A 21,628-nucleotide genomic window follows, 5' to 3' on the forward strand; every position below is an offset into this window, starting at 1 on the left:
CGGATTATAGAATCTGAACAGGGACAAAATGGATAAAACCAAGGCGCATGAGAATCATGGGTTCAATGAAAAATTCTCAAATCACATTTGCTTTGAGATTCACCCCTTGATTTATCATTGCACAACAAATTCCTAACCAACTCAATATATCATCCCAAACTTGCCCCAAAATATCCAGATGATAATGCAATAACAAGATGGTAAAATATCAACAAATAATTAACTATAATTAAATACTTGTGTGAAATCCATTTACATTACTCATGTATCAAGCAGTTAAAAAACTTCATAATTTCTTTATAGATGTAAATATATATTTATTGTAATTTCAAGCGTTAATTTCCAATTAATAGATATATCTGCACTTTATTCACTTTTGATAAACCGATTCCCTTTTAGGCCAATTCAAATTCTAAGGTTAAAGAACTTGCTTTGCCTTAATGTTTTGTATAAATAAAGGTATATTCAAGTAAAACTGCAAGATCCCTCAAAACAAAAAGCACAAATGTAAGACAAGTAAATAAGAAATATAATCATTTATTGAATTGAAGGAGATATAGATAATGAATTAATGATGCTGTAATATTCTTTATTAGAAAACTACATAAGTTGATAGTTACACCATTAATCCTAACAAATGAATTTGTTGATCATGCCTTTCCTGCTGAACCAAAGAGATGCATCTTTTCTGCTACTACAGCTTTCATGGCATCTCTTGCAGAAGCCATAACATTAACTAAATCGTTTTTTGGAGTACTTAGGGAGTCCATGTATGCTTTTCTTACTTCAGTGTTGACATTGAACTTTCTAACACCAAGATTTATGCATTCCTGTCATGAATCAAGAAGCTCTTACAAGGTTAGCAATATAAAAAGAGCATGTTGCTAGTATTATTCAATTTTCAAATCTACATTGCCAATCACATATGAAAGTTATTTTTTATGAATAAGTGGTTCAACATAAAGGATAACTTTCAAATTCTTGGTTTGAATAAACAGCATAATTAAGCACTAATAGTAAATTTATTTCTATAACAAAAAGAAAATAAAGTCAAACTTCGCGGACATGTCAATAGTTGTTTTCATAAATTCGCTCAAACAGTCTCACAAGCCCAAATTTGTGATATAAGGCAGCTGTATCCTAGGCTCGATGCTCATAGTATGTAGATGTTACTTTAAAGACAGACACAACATAAAAGTTTAAATTACAAATTTTTGATGTATATGACTGTACCTTAACAAGTTCTGTGCCCAAACCAGATGCACCATGAAGCACCAGCAAAACTCCTTTCTTCTGGCTCACAGCACGCAACTCCTAAACATTGTAGAATGTCAAAATCTTAATATGAAAAGAAACCTCAACTATGGTTCAAATGACTATCCATCCGGACACATTAGGCATACCGAAATTTTGTTTTTTGAAATGGAAAAAAAAAAGGAGGAAGACATGGAAACCTAGAAAATCAGCTTCAACCAAAATAAATTCTATTAAAGGCAACTCAGTATCACCAAGCCTGTAAGGATGTTACTCCATAAATACAGATCAAATGCCACATTGAATTATACATTGAAAAGATGATTACTTTATAGAACAATTTGAGGAACTAAAAGTACTTCCTGTATATACTTCAGAGGTTGAAAAATAGTTGTTTTCACTTCTATAATATGCTAATTTCTGTTATTATTTTTTTTAATAGGGGAACTTCTGCTGAAAAGTTGATTTAAGAGATTTTCTGTCTTTTATTTTTTGGTAAATGAGTAACTGAATGGATATTTTCTGTCTTTTATTTTTTGCTAAATAAGTAAGTGAATGGATATTACAAGCAGAAATATACTATCACCTTAAGCAAATCTAATCTGAGTTTTGGTCCACTTGCCGGGTACTTTCCATGCACATTACCAATACACACTGCTAAAGCATCAATGCCAGTCTCATCAATGAATTTCTCCGCCTGAAATAAATGAGACCAGCATTAGTAAGTATAGCAATGGAAAGCACAGAAGAATATTTTCAGATCTTATTATAGAGGAGTGAGCGACCTTATTAATATCTGTTAGCTTGGCTTCATACTCTGCGACAGTCAAGTCATCTTCTGTCCCTGACAGTCTTCCTAGCTCAGCTTCAACCAACATATCTTTTGAGTGAGCCAATAATGATATAAATTTTGTGTACTTAACATTTTCTTCGAAAGAAAGATGTGAACCATCCACCATCAAAGAACTGACTCCCTGGAATTGTTGCATTCAGACATACAATTTTATTTGTAAGAAGTAGAGATAATAAAGAAAACTATAAATGCATAACACATCATCTTTGAGATTGAATTTGTGGTCTAAGTATGAATGTTACGTGAGTACAAATGCAAATTACCAGTTCAAGAGCTTCCACAAGATCTTCCTTTGAAGTTCCATGATCAAAGTGAACAGTGATGGGAACCTGCTAGAAATATAGGTAGTGAAATATAACAATACACAAACAAATATTTATCCAAGTCTGAATAAAGATCATTTGTGCTCTCCTAACCCACATATGATCGATGCAAATCAGAAAGTTAGAACACCCTTTGTTTTGTTGAATGATACTGGTTTCCCTTGACTCTAATACAGCATCCAAAACCATAAGACCCCATTTTACTTCTTGAAAACATTTTCAGGTTTCATTTTATAAAATTTATGTTCTTTTTAAATTGCTAAAAAGGAGATGGAAGACTCATGTAGTGAATAATTGTGATAGAGAGGTGATGGAAGACACACTAATGCATTTTCAAAAACAATATATTCACATTTTAAAAATTTATGGAAATAATAGATGCGTTTTAAAAAATTGTAATAAAAAAAATGATGAGCGACAAACTTTTCAGTGTCATTTGATAAGGCATGTCCTTGTTTGTTCCATCTTGACAAATAACTTTTCTTTCTCATTACCAATTAGATGTCCATTCACTTCAAATGATTTCTTTTTTTATTAAAAACAAAGGAAATTAAAATAAAAAACTTCAAATAATATCATTGCCACTTACATTAGCACGCTCTGCAGCAGAAATGCAACAAGCAACCAAGGGAATTCCTCCTTGCTTCAAGGCGCCGGGATGAATCTGAAAATTATATAGGTTGTACAAAAACTTTAGAAACACCAAGTTTTAAAAATATTAAATAAAAGAATTTCAAGTCATCTAAAAAGCCCATATATAAAGTGATGCACATATACAAAGACCGGACATACTAAATACTAATATGAAACAATCATTCAACAATGCAATAAAGTTTAGTTGTTTTGCAAATAATTCAAAACTCTGCATGCCATAATATTTCTGTTATTTCCTCAAAATAGTTTGATCCCTGTAAATAGGTTTGGTTTTTTAAATTTGATTAGGAGTTTAGATTAATTGGGACATATCTAGGATTATATTATATTTGAGTTATTAACTCCCTTCAGTGCCTTATATTATTGAGACCTGTATGCAAAATTATAGACTTTTGAGATTTCTTTTCCTCAAAGACCATACGAAACCTTAGTTGGAGGAGTACTCTAGGCTTATCATACTACATCACTTTCATTAACAAGCTTAGAACTCTTGAATTGTGTTCGTAGCAATGAAAATGAACACATGCAAATCAATATTTTCAACTGAATGCTTCTGACCTGTAATATTGCAGGACTTTGCGTTTCCTCTGCAGCAGAAACAACAGCGTCAACTCCTTCCAAATTATAGACGTTAAATGCCCCAACAGCGTATCCATCTTTTTCTGCATTCTTTATGCCAAAAAGAACAGAAAATCAGTAGTTGTGAAGATGCGGATGCAAAACCTTGAACCATATTATCCTTACGTTTAGAATCTCTTTTGTTGATGAAATTGTTGTTGGACAAGTCCAAGATTTCACGACTGTAGCCAATGCTTCACTGTCACCAACATTACCTACCAAAGAGAAATTATTTTCGAAAAATTGAGATGAGATCTAGAATGAAGAAAGATATAGACTTGTTAGTACCAGATACTCAGACTTGGTTACAAAATGTAACTTAAAAAGAAGGAAAATGACAACTACAGAAGACATGCCTGGGAAGACAATGTAAGGAACTCCAGGATGTCTACTTTCAGGGCCTAGTTGCCACAACGGAATACCGGCGAGTGCTTGTCCAACAACCTTGGCGCATTTTGCACCAAGGGCTTTTGTAGCAAGATCTGAAGAGGTAATACCACCCTAGAAAAGGTACTATCTGTCAGTGTTTGATTAAAACTTGGGACATAATCAAAAAGAAAGGATAAGCAATACATTTCTTCAGTACATAATAAATAATCTTTAAATATTATCTCATATACAAACAAGTAACTAATTAAACAGCAGAATGCAGGTTCACTAAATCATTTAAACGTAGAGTACCTTTGCAATTATATATCGAGGTTTTGTAGTTATTCTTTTCATTATTTCCACCAAAGCAGAACTCACTTTATAGTTAATGTCCAAACTCTCAGAGGCAGCTGCAAATTTGAAAATAAACTGGAAGATTAGAAAGAGGGACATAAAAATTATTTCACAAATATAAATGCACTAGCATTCTTTGAATGGTCATAACAAGAACAGAGAATCTATCTTAGAGATGATCTTGAATGCTAAAATAGTTATAAAATCTTGACAAGAAAGAAGTGGAGAGAATGGATAAAAATCACAAAGGAGAGAGACAAACATTTCCCGGTTATGAGATTTCGGCTGGTCATTACAAGCGTGTCTTTACGATTTTTAAGATATACATCTGCTAATTCAGCTGTTCTACTGATTTCATCCTCCCTCTCCTCAATAGACCCCATTGCAAGTTTTTCAACGGAAGCCTATTACAAAAGATTCTTAATCAGACCGGCAAATAAAATTCAAAAGGAAATATTGCATTAGGCATAAAAGTGAATGCTTTCACTAAATAGATTTACATTATTGTTAACTACATGAGACGATTTAAATTAACAACAAATGATGAAAAGAAAATTAGAATGTTTATCACCTCAATGCTTCTTAAGAAATGACCGCACTGTAATTTAAGCTGTTCAACCTGAGATTATAAGCATGAGGAAAAAAAAAAAAATTAGAAAATGGGTTTCCTTGGAAAATTTGATATCAATAACTTGATTCAATTTTTCACCTGCTTTGTTGTTTTTGGAACATAAGATCCCACAATAGTCAAACCTCCATTCCTTTCTCTACCTATTCCTAGATCCTTTGGCAACACCGGAGGTTTAGAAATGATTCCGATACAGGCAGATACAAAGCTAGCAGCAGTGCGACACAAGAAACGTTTCCCTGACAACTCTGCCTGTTAATAAGTCAGAACAATACAAGAGCATTTTCATCAGTAACAAAACATGCAGAAAGGGAAGAAGAAAAAGCACAAAGTAGAAGAAAGAATTTTTGCCTTGATCATTCCAAGTGCAAATACAGTCATGTCTCTTTCACTGGCCGCATTTACTATGCATACTGACCCCTGCTTAATGCAATATACGTAATCTCAGTAAGTAGATTGAATACCTCTACTTATTCATAATATCTTGTGTAGGCAAAGAAAACCTACATGTTTTTAGAAACTAAAGAGTAGAAACCATATCTCAAATTTAACATACCTTCTTCAAACTACATAGATGCTTACAAACTGCATCTGGCCCCCCTTTCCTCAAAAGCTGGATAGAAATAGATACAACACTACTTGCAAGTATGCGACCATTTGTCTTTTCCTCTACCCACTATATCAGGATAAAAAGAATCTCAAGACATTATTATTCTTATCAATAATATGAAAATATAAATTAAATTGATCAAGTCAAAGGAAGGGACAAAAAGCTTTACATCACATAGGTTTGAAGATTTGTAGCCAAAGGCAGCATCTTTAGCAAACTCCGTGTCCCCTGCAGGAACAAGCCTGCAGACAAAAATAAGTAGGATTATAACTTTGTATCCATTCAGGACTCCTTATAGCTAGATTGTGAATGACAATACATACATTTCGGAATCAGCAACAAAATGTGTATCATTAATAGTGTAACGGCCTCCTTGAAGGAAAAATGGACAAATTATCCATGCATCCATTTCACCCAATACTGAAACAACAGCATCTGTTTCCTGTAAAAGACAGTCGTGTCATTTTCCAAATTGAAGCATAAGTCTCAATACCATTGAATACAATAACCACTGAGCTAAAATAAATCATCCTTGCCTCTGGAAAATGTCCGCGCAAAGTTGAATCACCCCTCAAAACAACCGTAAAATCGGTCTTGTCAACTGATTTTGCTGCAGTGTCTAGATTTTTGCAAATCTCTTTTATCAATATAGTGGCCTGTCAAATATCAAATGTAAATTATGAACTTCATTGAACTCAATATTTCTGATCATTGAAATATCTAATAGCTTGAACTCTGGTTTGGAGAACAGCTCATGCATCAGATTTCTTTTGAAGTATTTTATTATAGAGGTGTGTTATTTGAACAACCATTTGTGTGACAACTTTCGGAACAACCATAAATTTACAAAGAAAAGTAGGTATCGACACGGAAACCAAAGCAATAGAGGGAGAAAGTAAAAACAAAATGTGAGTATGAGAGAAAGTTGTGACAAAAGTTGTTACAAAATGGTTGTACAAATATCATTTCTCTGCTTTACCAGTTATAGGGAAACAATAAAACACAGTGTAATCTTTGAAAAACATAAACATGTGGCCTATTTTATCTTTGAATAGTATTTTAAATTTTCATCCATGGTCATAATTGAGAACATAGGAGTAATACATCTTGTGCTTGATAACTAAATAAAAATTTGTAGGTTTATTGGTACATGAGGACTAAGCTTCTACCTTGTCAGAACTCAGTGCCCTAGAGTTTGTCAAAATGAAAAAGCATTTTGGAGATCTTTTAAACTGCCCAATCAGTGAATCAACAGTCCTGCACAAGAATATGTCCAATTGATAATAACTTGGGATTTTACTTCTGAAAGAAGTCACTATTTGAGAAATGACAAAAGGGAATGAATAGCACGTACCATTCTGTTAGTACCTCAATATCATGAACAGTTTGTGTTCCTGTTGGATCATCATCCAGAACAACCAAAATCTTTGAATTGCTTTCTTTTAATTTTTGTATGTCAAGAACGTGATCTTGGGGCCACTCGGGAGGAAGAGAATGCAATACGGCATCTTTCTTGAAAGACTGGACCTTTCCTTCAACTCTAACACCAGTTAGAGTCTCATAAACCTATAAAAGTGAAAAGACCATCCATAAGACTTCGCCTTACAACTCAAACTTTTCAGGTAGTTGGTTAGTGTTGGTAAACACCAATAAAGATGCAATAAAATAATACAGAAACTAGGAAAATCGTAAGTACAAAATTCTTCCTTAGTTTGAAAAACTAGTTGATTCAACTATAAGGTAAACATATCAAACATAGAGTTACTGCTTACTGTTTAAAATGGCAGAGCCTAAAATTGTTATTTTTGTCAAGCTAATTGCTTTCTCATTTGATTCCGATAAAACAAAAAGAATTAAATATAAAACTCTAGAGGTTCTTTCAATCACAATTAGGTTCTCATACCTTGACCACACCAGCATCATCTTTCCGTCCCCATCCAGCAGCAGAACCTATACAATTATGATACAAGTATCAGCAAGTACTTCTTATAGTTTCTAAAAGTCTTTTTTTCCCTGTTTCTACTTTGCATCATTTGTTGAAAACTGTTTAGATATGATTCAGGATAGGACATTACATTTTTGTTGTTTGATAATTGACCCCGACTTATGGAAAAGGACTTTTGTAGTTGTTTTTGCTAAAAACTATATAGCTAAATTCTATTGTTTACATGTTTTCTGTTTGGGTGCCACAATAATATGCGCATTAGAGCTCAAGACCCACCTGGAAATAATTCATTAATTACCGATAGCCCTTTCCAAGTGGCTTGGTATGTACTGCACTTGCAAGGTAGGAATGAATAATTTGAATATTTTGGTAAGTAACATTGTACGTAATTGTTAGCCTACATTGTATTTCCTTATTTTTTTCATAATAATTATTTACTAGGTGCAGTCATCATATTAGAGTTGTAATTTTAACTATTTCAATAATATTCAGAATTTTATTTTCATATGGTATCAAGAGCTTCCAATCTTGAGAGTAAACTAACATTCACAAGGAGTTAAACTAATTGTACTTTTGTATATGTTGATTATCGTGTTATCAAAGGAGATGATCCGGCTGAGAGGCAAATGCTCACGTAGAAATAACAGGCGGAATTTTAGATGAAAGACCTTAGGAAATTCAAGTAATTCCTTGGGATCTAAGCGACACACTCAAAGCAGGGCATTTCATTTCTAAAGAAAATGTGATTGACCTTTAGATGGAAACTAGCAAACAAGGATGAAAATTGACAGGTATTCCCGTCGAGCAAAATCATTGAATGATCCCCAACGATAAGAGTGTTAATGTTGATAAAGTTCAATATCAAAAACTAATGAGAAAATTGATTTACTTGGCACAAAAAAGACCCAGATGTAGCATATGCAGTTAGTGTAGTGAATTAGTCCATGCATGATCCAAGAGTGAGTCACTTGCAAGTTGTGGATTGTATTCTGCAGTATCTCAATGTCACTCCATGAAATAGGATGAGGTTCATTTTAAATAAAAGCATGAATAAACAGATCCTAAATGCACCACCCTTCATCATACCGACAAGCTCATCTCCACCCTCTTCTTTTTTTTCCTTTAGTTTAATGTAATTTGAAACAAGGCTTCCTATCCCCTGACCCAAAATAGGATTATGCTTTATTCATTTTTTTTTCCCAACAATTAAAGTCTGCAATAGGAATGATCAAATTGAAAAAAATAACCTAATAATGTATTCATCATAAAGATTCAAAGTGATATACAGAACCTGACAGATACAGTTGGTGAACGATAGTTGATAGTTGAAGTGGAACTTTTAAAGAAGACGATTCACGAGTAACAATTCCCTGTGAATGAAAATATATTAATAAAAGAAATGTTAAAATATTATTCATATCGAATGTCTCACAATGCTCCTATGAAACATAGAGAAGAAAAAATAGATTATTTCTAACCATATCTTTCACAAAGATATCAAGCGCTGAATAAGGAGTGTAATCATTGTTTAGCATGTGTGGAACACGGTTTTCAAGCATCCTGAAACAGTATACATCTCTTAAGTACAGCATTAACACTTGCTATTCAAATCTATGAATGTGTTATTATATAGAAAATAATGAAAAAAAAAAAAAAAGGAAGTGGACAACTAGGGAGAAGAAATCGTCCAAATTAAGAGATGAAAATAAACAGGGAACTGTGACAATCCTTTGAAATATCCAAGAGCAGTGCATGAGAAAGAAGCCATGAACACAATCATAACGTCAAAAGATGATTATGAAAAAAGAAAAGAAAAAAAACTTTGATGTTCCCCCACTAATTGTAAGGAGAGAAGGAAGGAGAGATTGATCACACCATGGAAGAGACATACCAGGATGTTCCCCCACTAATTGTAATAAAGTCAAACAACAGTCTTGTATTCAAACCCAATCTCGCAGCAAATGCCATTGCCTCAGCAGATGATGCAATATGAACTCCGGCTAGCAATTGGTTAACCATCTTTATACCACTGGAGAACAAAATAGAACAAAATGATACTATAAAATAGTTCGCATTAATTTAATCTCATTCAATCAATTTTACAGTCACCTTCTATCAGAGTTAGCATTGAATTACATGTTTCAAGCATATGGAAAGTAGTACTAGTATGAAACAAAAGGACCAAAATGGATAAAGAATGATTGACTTATATAAATTGAACAATACCTTCCAGAACCACAACCACCTTTGATAACATAAAGCTTTTCGCTCAAGGCTGATCAAAAAGAACAACATGAAATAACCAGAAAATTATTTCAAAAATCTGTAAACCCAGATACAGAATTGACATTATTCACTTCTACGCTAAGTACGTGTTACCTGATAAGACATTGCCGACACTCTTGAGAGCATCATCAGTCCCTGAAGCCATTATCTAAGAAATATACATGACTTCAGTGCCTCAGTTCACAAAATCAAAAGAGCAGTTTATCTAAAAACCAAAGACGTGCGCCATACCGTAAGTGTTCCGTCGGAGGCCCTCTGAACACCACCGGAAACAGGGGCATCCACCAACTTTAAATTCTTACCTTCATCTGTGTTATTCCATGTTAACAAATAACAGTTAGTCAACTACATCCTTCATTAAAGGAATAAAAGCATGCTGTAAAACGAACTGTGAAAATCATTCCATATAACGAAACAACATTCCTTATGAACATCATACAAGTAACCATGACCAAGGTTCAAATAACGGGAACTTTAGATTATATGCATATCTACTATACCATGTTCAATTGTCAGTTCACAGTCATTAAACTCAAAATAATAACCAGGTGAGAATTTTTACACAAACACATTTCTCAATTTGATCGAAAGCAAACATAATCCTAAAATAGAAGATTCTGCGCATTTAGAGTAATATTATCTCACATTTTTTAAGAATTAGATTTATTTGATGGGGGGGAAAACAAACATACACAAATCGCCTTAAGAGATTTAAGCATTACCATTGAACTCCTAACCAAGTACGTCAAATCATGATATTGACACTACATATAACTGCATTAAACCATGTTTTAGAGATGAGGAGTGTCCAATGTCCAAAAGTTTTAATCTATGATTTGTAACAATACAAATTTATGTGTGTCATACTAGGATAATTAAAACAGTCTATTTCTGTTCACTCAGGTCTTCAGGGTATTCACAAGTGGGAGGGGACAATTGTAATTAATCGAAAATACAAGCTGACAGGATGGTATACTTATCCATTTTGCATGCACCAATAAACCAGAAGCTAACATTAATCTCTTGAAGATTTTCTAAAACATGGCATGCCTTCATGTCTCGTACGTGGCCAGAAACATTTACCCAATTATTTATACTAATCTTCCACCTACTTTTATCGTTACAAATTCATTCGATTTACAGCTAGGCTAATAAACATTGTGATTTACTTTTCCTTCTACCTGCATGTCACATGATTCAGTCATAAAAATTCAAGCCCATTGTAACAGTTGTGAGTTGACAATCCCAAAACTCAATTGCTCTTGCATAAAAGAGGAAAGGAAAAAAGAAATTCTGAAACATAATGCACATTAGATAGCCATCAGAACGGAGTAGTAACATACTATGCAATCTACGCTCTAGCTGACTCACATATGCCGGAGAAACTGTAGAAGAGAGAATGATAGTTGCACCCGGAGGAAGAACTACAAAGTGCAGAAAGAAGGATTAGTACAGTTAAAAAGATGTATCATAATAGGGGCTATCGAGATACATGTGCGCACCTAAAACAGCACCATGTTCTCCATATAAAGCATTCTCAGCTTGAACTTCATTCGCGACCATGATTATGAGAACCTCAGCATCTGTAAGCAATAATATGTGAATAACTGGTAGGTGTGGAGGACTTGAGATTGATTGACATATTTTTATTTGTATGAATCTAGAAAAGTCATTTACATAAAAAGAAAGAATAAAAAACATACATTTAAAACAAAAAGAAACAAACGGGTTCAATACTTGGCACAGACAACTCATCTGTCCTGTGCTCATGCACACAGCTAAATTACTAATTACCGCAAAAGATCTTCCTGCGCTTTTAGAGCTTACGTAGAATCTCTTGATTCTAATAGCAAATCTATTTCAGTTTTATTTTATCATATTCCCATTTGTTTCTTCATTATCGTTGATGCAGGCAGCTTGTATCAAACATATTAAATGCTCATTGAGAATATCACCCTAATAACTAGTTACAAAAAATGGACATATACAAAACCAAGATTACATAAATAGTACAAGAACCCTTGAGGGCATTATTGATCCTAAAAATAACCAGATTCTAAATAAAACAGGCTGGTTCATCGGCCTACTTTCTGTGGCAACATTAGTACACAATGAAATGATGATAAGTTATTATCTATTATTGATTTATAGAAGCTTGCAATAAATTTGTCTCTTGATTGCTGAATGCTATAAATTTTCTCTCACTAAACTCTACATTTAAAACTAATCTGATTTTAATTTGAAAAATGATATTTGTACAACCATTTTGTAACAACTTTTGGGACAATTCTCTCTCTCATACTCAGTGTTCTTACTCTCTCTCTCTCTCTTCCTCTTTCTCTCTATTGTTTTTAAGAAGAGGGGAAAAAGGTTGTCCTAAAAATGGTTGTACAAATATCATTTCTCTTTTAATTTTACCTTGTTGAGCATGGATGGTGACCGGGAAAGAAATTGCAATTGGTATGTGCAACGAAATGACAAGTGAACTTGGATACCAAGAGTTGAGAACTTCTCATCAAGTCATTAGTTTTGAAATTCATCACAGCATGAGTGTTCAGTAAGAGTGTCATTTAAAGAGAACAAAGTGCACTAAAAACAAAATATGGTAAAGTTTGACTTCATTTAGATGAGATATAGTTGGAAAACAATTCCTAGTTTCATCTTTTTATTTTTACACAAGGGAAAGAAAAGTCACTTATTAATTCATCTTATTATTCAATACTGTACCAAATCATTTGTAGCTCTATAGGTAAGTACCAATTTGTTTGGGTACATAGTATGGCATGTATAAATTTACCTTTACTCACTTCAGCTGGAGAGTTTCCAACAAAGCCACCGGCATCTGAAAATCGGACTCGAGTTGGTTCATACACCTATATGTAAAAATAAAAATAAGGATTTGAAATGCTTATAGTGGTCATTCAACTTTAAACCCGTGATATTCAATAAATAATTTGATGTAATTTCCAAATTCTAGACCGTACACAAATTGCAATGACACATTCCAACACACATTCCAACAATCATGACAAACAGGGTAAGTTAAAACCAGCTTTAGTCAGAATTAGTGATTGTCCATCATGGCTAAGATCAGCTTTGAATCTTTAATTCTGATGCATATCATGTTGCCACTTCACTTGGTGTTATCTTAATGATTAACAATTAAATTAAAATGATAGTATGTCATTAATGATAACTCATTATTTTCATTCAAATCTATATCAAGACATACAAAGGAAGTAAACTTCAAAAACAACTCATGTATAAACTTCTATGTGCCTCCAAAAGATTAATCTTGGACCTGACATTTGATTTTCTGATACCTAATAGAAAATGGGAAATTTCTTATTAATACTAATGTGGTTGATGATATGGACAAACATTTGAATTATTGATTAATAAAGCCACCAACTAACTTACATGATACCATTATCAACTTGTAAAGCAAATTTAACATTTGTTTAAGGCAATATAGATTAAGATCTCATAGAGAGAGAGAGAGAGAGAGAGAGAGAGAGAGAGAGAGAGAGAGAGAGAGAGAGAGAGAGAGAGAGAGAGAGAGAGAGAGAAATTACATCATAACCGAAAACGGAGAAATTTGATTTGACCAACTGAGTTGCCATGCCAAATCCCATAGCTCCAAGGCCAATAAAAGCAACCCGCTTCCTACTCTCAGAATCAGTAATGATTTCAGATGCAAGTTTCTCAGGCTTATATGCATCTGCATTTGCAGCATCTGAAACTTTCACGCCATAAACTTTATCCCAAATCTGTCATTATAATGAAGAAGAAGAAAAATATGTTAATATTGAAAGATGTCAGAAACAAAAGGCATATGATGAAATCTGTGTCAATAACACACGAAGGATATAATAAATACAATCACAAGGAACTATGATTACAGTAATTACATAATAATAATAATAATAATATAAAACAAAAAAATCAGCCCATAATGTTTCTATTTACATTATTTCTAACAGCATAGAAAAATTCACTACAGGTGTATAACGAAATTAACCTTAATTAGTGCTGTGTCATCATTATCTTCATGACAAACATGTGAAACCCCTGAAAAAAAGAATTTGCTAAACCATGTCAGCTGTAGATGGGTTTCTTTTTATAAACTTGACAGCAGATGAGTACTACTCCCTCCATGTTTTATTACATGTCACTTTGGAAAAAATATTTGTGTTTTATTATATGTCACTTTACAATACCAATCAAACATCACCGTTTCTTTTCTTATCATTCCCTTTATTATTTATTACTCTCTCTTCTTTCAATTCTTTTGATCTCTCTTTCTCATGTCATTAATTAGGCATAAATTTGTAAAATCACTCATAATTTCTCTTCACAATACAAAATTAACTACATTCTTTTTTTTTTAACAAAAAAATTAACTACATTCTTAATATGTGTGAAAATGACAAAACGACTTATAATAAAATCCAGAGGGAGTGCGTAGTTTACAGGATTCAGTACCATGAATAAGTTGTTGGTGAGCTGTCGCCAAAAGTGGAAGTGGAAAAGTAAGTGACTTGGCCATAGCCAAAATTGTTTCCTGGAATAAAAGCAAATTCAGTTACCATCGAGAAATGTTTAGAAAAGAATAACAAAAGCAAGATGTGCTACTGTAAACAAACAAAACAGTAATTTTGATAACAAGAACCAAATTAATACAATTTTTAAGAAGCTACTGAAAACAATTTTTCATTATAATTAGAAGATCATAGTTTTTTTTTCACATTCTGACTGTTTCTAAAAGTAGAAACGAACATCCAGAAAAATCTAAAAAGTGGTTGTTATTTAAAGAAAGTGTTTTATATCTAATCTAATAGATAATTCCCATTCAAAAAGTTTCCTCCCAAAGATCAGCAAAAAAACAATTTAAAGTACACAAGACAAGTTAAAACGCAGACTATATAAATATATGAATATTGAATTACTTTTGATTCTAAACATCTTACCATTTCCTTAACCAAAGTGTTCAGAATTTGACGCTTAACCTCTCCCTTTAACAAAAGTGGAACATTATTCTTGAATACCCTACAAAATAAATGAAATATCACTACCTTCCAATAATTGAGAGGGAGGGGTTGCAATTAGAGAATATTTGAACAAAATTGTACGTGGCACATTTTAATTATCAGCATTCTATTTGTGCATCCTTCAAAAAAAAAAGCATTCTATTTGTGCAGAAACCAGAAGATTTTAGTTTATAGAAATCGAAGAATATTTGTGATAGCAGAAAGCCTCCTTTTTAAATATTGTTTAGTCACTCTTCCTGCCTTCAAAAAACTTCATTTTCAAATAAATAGATAAAAGATGTAGTCCAAAGCATCAACAACTGTACGTGTGTATGCAAGAATTTGCTTAATGTGAAGTTAGCTGTATAATATTGACTAAAAGCATACCATGAATTTCCAGCGGCATTGGAAATTATATCATAGATTATCCATGGATGAATTCCAGCTTTTGCACCAAGAGAAAGAGCCTCCACGGAAGCAATGAAATGAATACCTTCCAGTAATTCAGAGACCATTTTAACCTTACTGCAATGAAAAGGAGTGGTAAATATTTTAAAATTAAAAACACCCGACATAACACAAAATAGAATAACAGTAACTTCTACGATATAAAGTAACTTAGGATTACTATCTAAGTAAATCATGAAGCATGTAATGTTTCAACACTGTTTGGGGGGTGGGGGGCTCTGCAAGGCATGAACATATAGAACTGGCACATTTAAAGATTTTCTCATAATGAAAAAAATTAGGATTAGCAAGAGCAAGAAAGAAAGTGCACCTGCCAGCACCAATTTCACCCTCAAAAGTGAACAGCTTTTCACACATTGCTGTCAAAAAATAAAAAGTATTAACTAACATGAAGAAGGAAAAAAAAAAAAAAATATATATATATATATATATATAGACATATAGGGTTTTGTTACAAGCCACCCTTTGGTGGTGTCTTTTAACAAGTCACACCTTTAGGTGTGATTTTCACTTTTTAGTTATAACTTTGCTAAAAGACACCTTCATAAAAGTAAGTTGGTGTCTTTTCGCAAATGCTCATAGAGTAACTTGATAAAAGACACCTTCATAAAAGGTGTCTTCTATCATAACCCATATATAAAGATAGTTATCTTTATGGCATATCATGTTTGTATATTGTATAAACAAACAGGTCTAAACTATACCCGAAAGAAGAGGCCGTACTCTTGCAATGGCATCTGATCTTCCAGATGATACAATCTATGTAGCACAAGCAGAAACAGTTGACAGAAGACATGAAAGTTAAGCAATTGATTAAAAGCTGGAACTTTATTCTTAGTCGACAAGACATGCAACGTATGATAAATATAACAATGTTAAGACAATAACTTACAGTAACTTTTCCATTTAAAGCATCCGACCTCCCATTAGAGGCATATGCGTCAACAACATAGGCTATCTTCTGAGTTTCTACAGGATAAATAAACATAGTTACTTTTGGCCAGTAAACCCCTATCAGTAAATCATTCCAGAATACATGTACATTGAGTGTGCAATGGATATAGTCGATATATTTGAGAAAATGGTAAGGAATTCCTATCAGTAAATCTGTATTTGTGAATTTATATATGAAAAGAAAGAAATACAAGGAAAGTAGAGACAATGTTATCAACTCAGTGTGCCCTCTAAACTCCTAATTACAAAAGTAAACTTTCTCATGCCCCCCTAATTTAAACTTTTACAAAGAACCAAGCATTTAAGTTATCCAAAAACAAGGAAGGTATATGTTACCCTCCAGATCTTTCTCCAGTTTATGGAGAGCTGATGGTAGTATGGTTGAACGAAGTATAAGAACGGTATCTGGTGTTAAACCTGCATATTCAAAAAATGATTATTTTTTACATGAACCAAGATCCTGAAAAATAAATAATGTCTAATGTCCAAAAGTTCTATGCAGACCTTTCAAAGCACCCTCATTCCCAAAAATCAGATCATTAATCTGATCCGTGTGAGATATAAGGACAACTAAAGCTGCTACCCCTGCAAGTGAGAAAAAGATATGCGTTAGTGGAGATAATGACGGAAACAATATTCCATTCATTTTTTTGCTATGATGGCATCCCAGTTGTAATAGTAATATTTAATCTAAGGCTTATCTTTCTCTAGATGATGTTTAGTAATTAGCTGCAAAGTCATGTAACATAATGAAAGTCTGGGCTCAAAGAAACTTAAAATATGGAAAAGCAGATTGTTTCCAATACAGATGTTCACCTGAAAAAAGTTCAAAACCTAGTGATCTTTTCTTTCATGCAGTAACTTCCAATCTGCTAAACGTAATAGGAATCGTAATATGTTGCTTAGAGAAGGATTGATTTTATGAGAGACAAGTTTTCTATAAGATTTATTCTACGAAATCATAATAGTAATACATAATAGTTTTTTTAGAAAATATTCCATTTGAAATCAATTGAACTATTTAGTTTCCAGTCTAACAGTGAGAGATAAACATCTTATGATTCTTTCCCAGTATTCACTGGGAAATTCTCCAACTAGTCCATGCATTGCATACAAGATTCAGCTTTTGTTGGTTATGGGCACGCATAAAACAAATATTCTGTCTGCATTAGAGAAAATTTAGCTTGCAAATAATGCAAGTGCTTCTGGCCCCTCAAACGATATTTAGGCAGTTCGTGTTCATATCCAGCATTTGATTTTAAGATATTAAAAGCACATAAATTTTGAAATTTGTATCATATCTTACAATTATTTTATGTCAATTTCAAATGGCCTACTGCAACAAACCATGGTAAAGGTTGTCAAACAGTGTAAAGAATAACTTTGATTTACGAAATAGTCAACCAATATAGCTGAAATATCAATTACCTTTCCCTGCTTCCAAAGGGCTTGCACATTTAATTCCTCCAAGCTTTACAAATTCCTTTATAATGGGATCACTTATCTACAGGAAAATTTATTTCAATTAAACAATTTTAAATTTATAATGGGATCACTTATCTACAGGAAAATTTATTTCAATTAAACAATTTTAAAGTAAACATAAAGTTGCTGTCAAAATAAAAGCCTAATTATATTGAAGAAGCACAAACAAATCGAAGAAATAATTATACAGGATGTCTGATTTATTGGCACAAGCAGGTAAGTACCACTGGCCGGACAACAAGTCAATAACATTATTTTGCTAGAAAGCAATTACATTTGTCTTACCACATTCTATGATATTATCATCGTCAGGATACTCAGTCACTTGATACCCTTGACTGAGTATCCTGACGATGATACCCTTGACTGAGTATCCTGACGATGATACCCTTGACTGAGTATCCTGACGATGATAATATCATAGAATGAGGTTACACTAAACTTGAAACTTCAAATGTCCAAGAACTTAAAGCTTCAAGTTTAGTGTAACCTCAACAGTAAGTTCTTGGACATTTGAAGCCATGATTTGAAGGTCTCATATATGAATTATTTTGAAGATCAAATTTTCATTCATTGACAAATTTATACTGTTCTACCAAGGTTTATTTAAAGGTGAAGCACACAGATTCATGAAATGTGAAAGCTGGGGTAACCAACAAAAGGAAAGGATTTGCACAAAAATTATATATATACAAAGCTATATGCTTCTTCAAGTAGCATCTCAAAATAAAGTTATAATAATCTAGTGAGATAAGATTGTTTACCAAACAAGCTTATAAGCTAGTCTAGTAAACTAGCTTCTTGACCTCCCAAACAGATCCTTACAAGTTCAATGTGAGTGCGCCGTCTTACAATTGTGGGTTGGACCTAAAAAAAAATCGGCTTATAGGGTTGGACCTAATTCACTCTTATAAAACCGGCTTGTAGGATGATGGATGTCACTCTTTATAAACTCTAGTCAGGTCATATCTTTAGTCTATGTTGGACCTGGTTTTTCCAATATGCAGGAGGTGTCAATTTTTTGAGCTTATAAATGTGATATTATGATTTATGAATCTTTCTTACTAAATTTTCGATTATATGTGATATTATATTACACAAAAGTTGAGGTATATGAAATTAGTAAATGATAAAAGCAATTGATCATAAGTTAACACAGACCTTTTTCCTAGGGAAAGCTAACACAGACCTAACGTCTGTTATTTTTTGAAAATTTTAATGGCCGTCCAATTAAATGTCTTGCCATGTCAAAGACGGGCAAAAAAAATTTAAATAGAACACAATCACACGGAAACATTTAAGGTCTTCTTTATTTTGTGAAAACATTTTTTTTTTATTTTCTAAAATATGTGTTCATTTTAACTTGCAAATAAGAATACGTGTGACTCTTGAAATAAATAATTGTGATGGGGAGAAGATGAAATGCTAATTAAGGATTGTACATTTTTTTAAATCATGGAAACAAGTTTTAGCCATTTTCAACGTTTCTAAAATGCTGTGACAGATTGTTCACTTCAAGAGTTTAATACCTCCTTGCTTTTTTTTTGGTACACGGAGTACCCCTTTTTAGGAAATGAAAATAGTAAATGCTTTAATAAAATAAGAAGGGACACACAAATTATAGGGGAACACTTAAATTAAACACACATTGTACGTCAAGAAACCTTTTTTTTTTAAGAGAAAATAGTGTATGAACCTAAAACCTGTAATTTATCTTTTAAAGGAAAAACATATATAACTAGTCATTACTCATTTTCTTATTTTTAAAGTATTTAAGTAAAAAAGAACTATTTACTCCTTGGTAATTATCACTCTCACAAATTTGTTTATTATTTTTTGTAATATTACTTGCATTATTTATTTAAAAATTAATTTTTTTTACAATAAAATTAATAAAATATTTGATTTTGTTTATAGATTTAAAATAATTCAAAAGTAAAAGTAATATAAGGTAATATTTTTTTTTTGTTAAGTAGCTTATTGGGTAGGAATTCACTTTTGTAAGGTGAATCAGTAGGGTGTCCGGGGTTCGAACCCCGGCCCACACATACAAGCAATACCAACTAAACTAAGCTCGCGGAAACTAACGTAATTTTATTTAATTAAGTTATATAAATATATAGTCTCATTTCATTTGATAAAAATATTTCAAAATTAACATAAATCTAATGACTTAATTGAAATGCGTCGACAATAGAAAGATTTGTACATTGTCCGTCAATTATTTGAATTAGATCACTATAACTATTTGACCTTAATTCTACTTACCTTTTTTATTTTTAGCTTAAACGCATGTTTAAACCCCCTGTTTTGAGTAATTCTAAATTTTAACCCCTCCTATTTTATAATTCGGAATTTTAGCCATATTTTGTATTTGTATTTTTCAAAAGAGTGCAACATTTTGTGTGTTTTTTTTTTTGTCAATTAGTATAACGGCTAGAGAAATTCACCTTACATATGAATAAATGTGAATAAGTGGCATGTACGGGATTCGAACCCCAGCCCGACCCGTGCATATATATGCATTATGCCTCACCGAGTGAGCTAAGCTCACGAGGACAACATTTTGTGTTTTTACTCGTTAAATAATGTGATATACATCAACAATGTATCATTCAATGCAAGTGATCATTTTACAAGCACCTCAAAATCTACTATAAAATAACAAAAAAAAAAAGGTAAAAAAGTAAAGTCAAAATTATACAAGTAATTATCGAGAGAAGAAGCTTTAGAACACTCGAAGCAACAAACAAGAATTCACACAGAACATTCAAAGCAACTTTTTGCATTTATAATTTTAAATCAATATTCAAAAATTCAACGAAGCTGAATAATTATTCTATTCAAATTTGCAATAAAGAAAAGAAGAAAGAAAACTGACCTCGAAAGCTTGAAGAGAATATCCATGGCGAAGAAGCGAAGACGCCATCTGTAATCCTAATTCATCCAATCCAACAAACCCGATCAACTTCCCAGACTCCATTGTTAACACCTTCCAATTCGAAATTACGATCAAATCCTAAAACCGAATAAACAAACTTGTATATAAGAAGAGAGAGAGTGAAAAGTGAAAAATGAAAATGAAAGTTGTTAAGATGAAGAATGAGTTAAAAAAGGAAAGTGTAAAGAAATTACAATTTGTGTTTATTTGTGTTAGTGTTCGTAGAAAATCGAAATACACGCTTGAGTTTTGTCTATATATAGATAAATTGACAAAATATAAGAATCACAGTTGAGTGGACTTTTTCATTTGGTACTAAATGGATCCCAATGGAGGTACCTTGATCACTATAAAGATCCGCGACAGCCTCAGGGCCCGGTTTTGGTATTTACATGCTTTCTTGTTCAATGAGGATACACAAGGTTAGTATGAGTGGTTAAGAAAATTCTACCAAAAATAGTTAACTTAATTAAGGATTAAGGTGGTAAGACATATCACATAATTATGAGTTTATATCTTATAAGTTTATTTGTTTGAAAAATATATGTTTGGTAATTATAATTTTATCACGAGTTTATAACTTATTTTTACTTGTTTATAGTGTTCTTTGATAAGTTAATTCAGGTAGTTTATAGTTTATTATCATTTATCTCAATTTTACTCTTGTAATTTTAATTGAAAAAAATAAAAATTCATTAAATATATTAATTTTATGTCATTTTATATTTATAAACTAGTTTATCTGCTATAAGTACATCCACTATAAGGTAGTTTATCATTTATTCACTTATTTTCACCAAACAAATCCTAAAATAATTATGTAACGAAAATAGAGCCTAAATTTGCATGTCTTGTG

The 21,628-nt window shown here is 32.4% G+C and overlaps 1 protein-coding gene across 3 annotated transcripts; it reads right to left on the reverse strand.

The window, feature by feature from the left end:
* Window positions 1–521: 521 nt before the first annotated feature.
* Window positions 522–21,244, reverse strand: LOC146917185 (ketose-bisphosphate aldolase class-II family protein). 3 transcript variants are annotated; one of them, XM_085718966.1, is made up of 43 exons: window positions 21,112–21,244; window positions 20,713–20,850; window positions 17,775–17,850; window positions 16,851–16,931; window positions 16,683–16,763; window positions 16,285–16,361; window positions 16,097–16,151; window positions 15,703–15,751; window positions 15,312–15,449; window positions 14,865–14,943; window positions 14,380–14,458; window positions 13,916–13,965; window positions 13,470–13,664; window positions 12,692–12,767; window positions 11,397–11,477; window positions 11,238–11,318; window positions 10,126–10,202; window positions 9,988–10,042; window positions 9,835–9,883; window positions 9,500–9,637; window positions 9,087–9,168; window positions 8,900–8,978; window positions 7,567–7,613; window positions 7,018–7,229; window positions 6,833–6,920; window positions 6,200–6,319; window positions 5,987–6,105; window positions 5,833–5,905; window positions 5,610–5,729; window positions 5,405–5,473; window positions 5,135–5,305; window positions 4,997–5,044; window positions 4,688–4,829; window positions 4,384–4,481; window positions 4,059–4,203; window positions 3,829–3,917; window positions 3,643–3,753; window positions 3,020–3,094; window positions 2,371–2,436; window positions 2,040–2,228; window positions 1,841–1,951; window positions 1,234–1,314; window positions 522–830 (listed from the first exon to the last, which is right to left on the reverse strand). In XM_085718966.1, exons 2-43 carry the CDS (start codon window positions 20,812–20,814, stop codon window positions 651–653), a joined length of 4,134 nt encoding a protein of 1,377 aa, XP_085575092.1. In that variant the 5' UTR covers window positions 20,815–20,850; window positions 21,112–21,244; the 3' UTR covers window positions 522–650. The 3 variants fall into 3 exon arrangements, with proteins under 3 accessions (XP_085575092.1, XP_085575093.1, XP_085575091.1); XM_085718967.1 differs by lacking the exon at window positions 21,112–21,244 and adding an exon at window positions 20,967–21,003 and having other exon boundaries at window positions 20,713–20,823; XM_085718965.1 differs by lacking the exon at window positions 21,112–21,244 and adding an exon at window positions 20,967–21,003.
* Window positions 21,245–21,628: the final 384 nt, after the last annotated feature.

The sequence above is a fragment of the Medicago sativa genome, chromosome 6 (assembly GCF_051527215.1).
Source record: "Medicago sativa cultivar Bolivia chromosome 6, Bolivia_mono, whole genome shotgun sequence".
Lineage (NCBI taxonomy): Eukaryota > Viridiplantae > Streptophyta > Magnoliopsida > Fabales > Fabaceae > Medicago > Medicago sativa.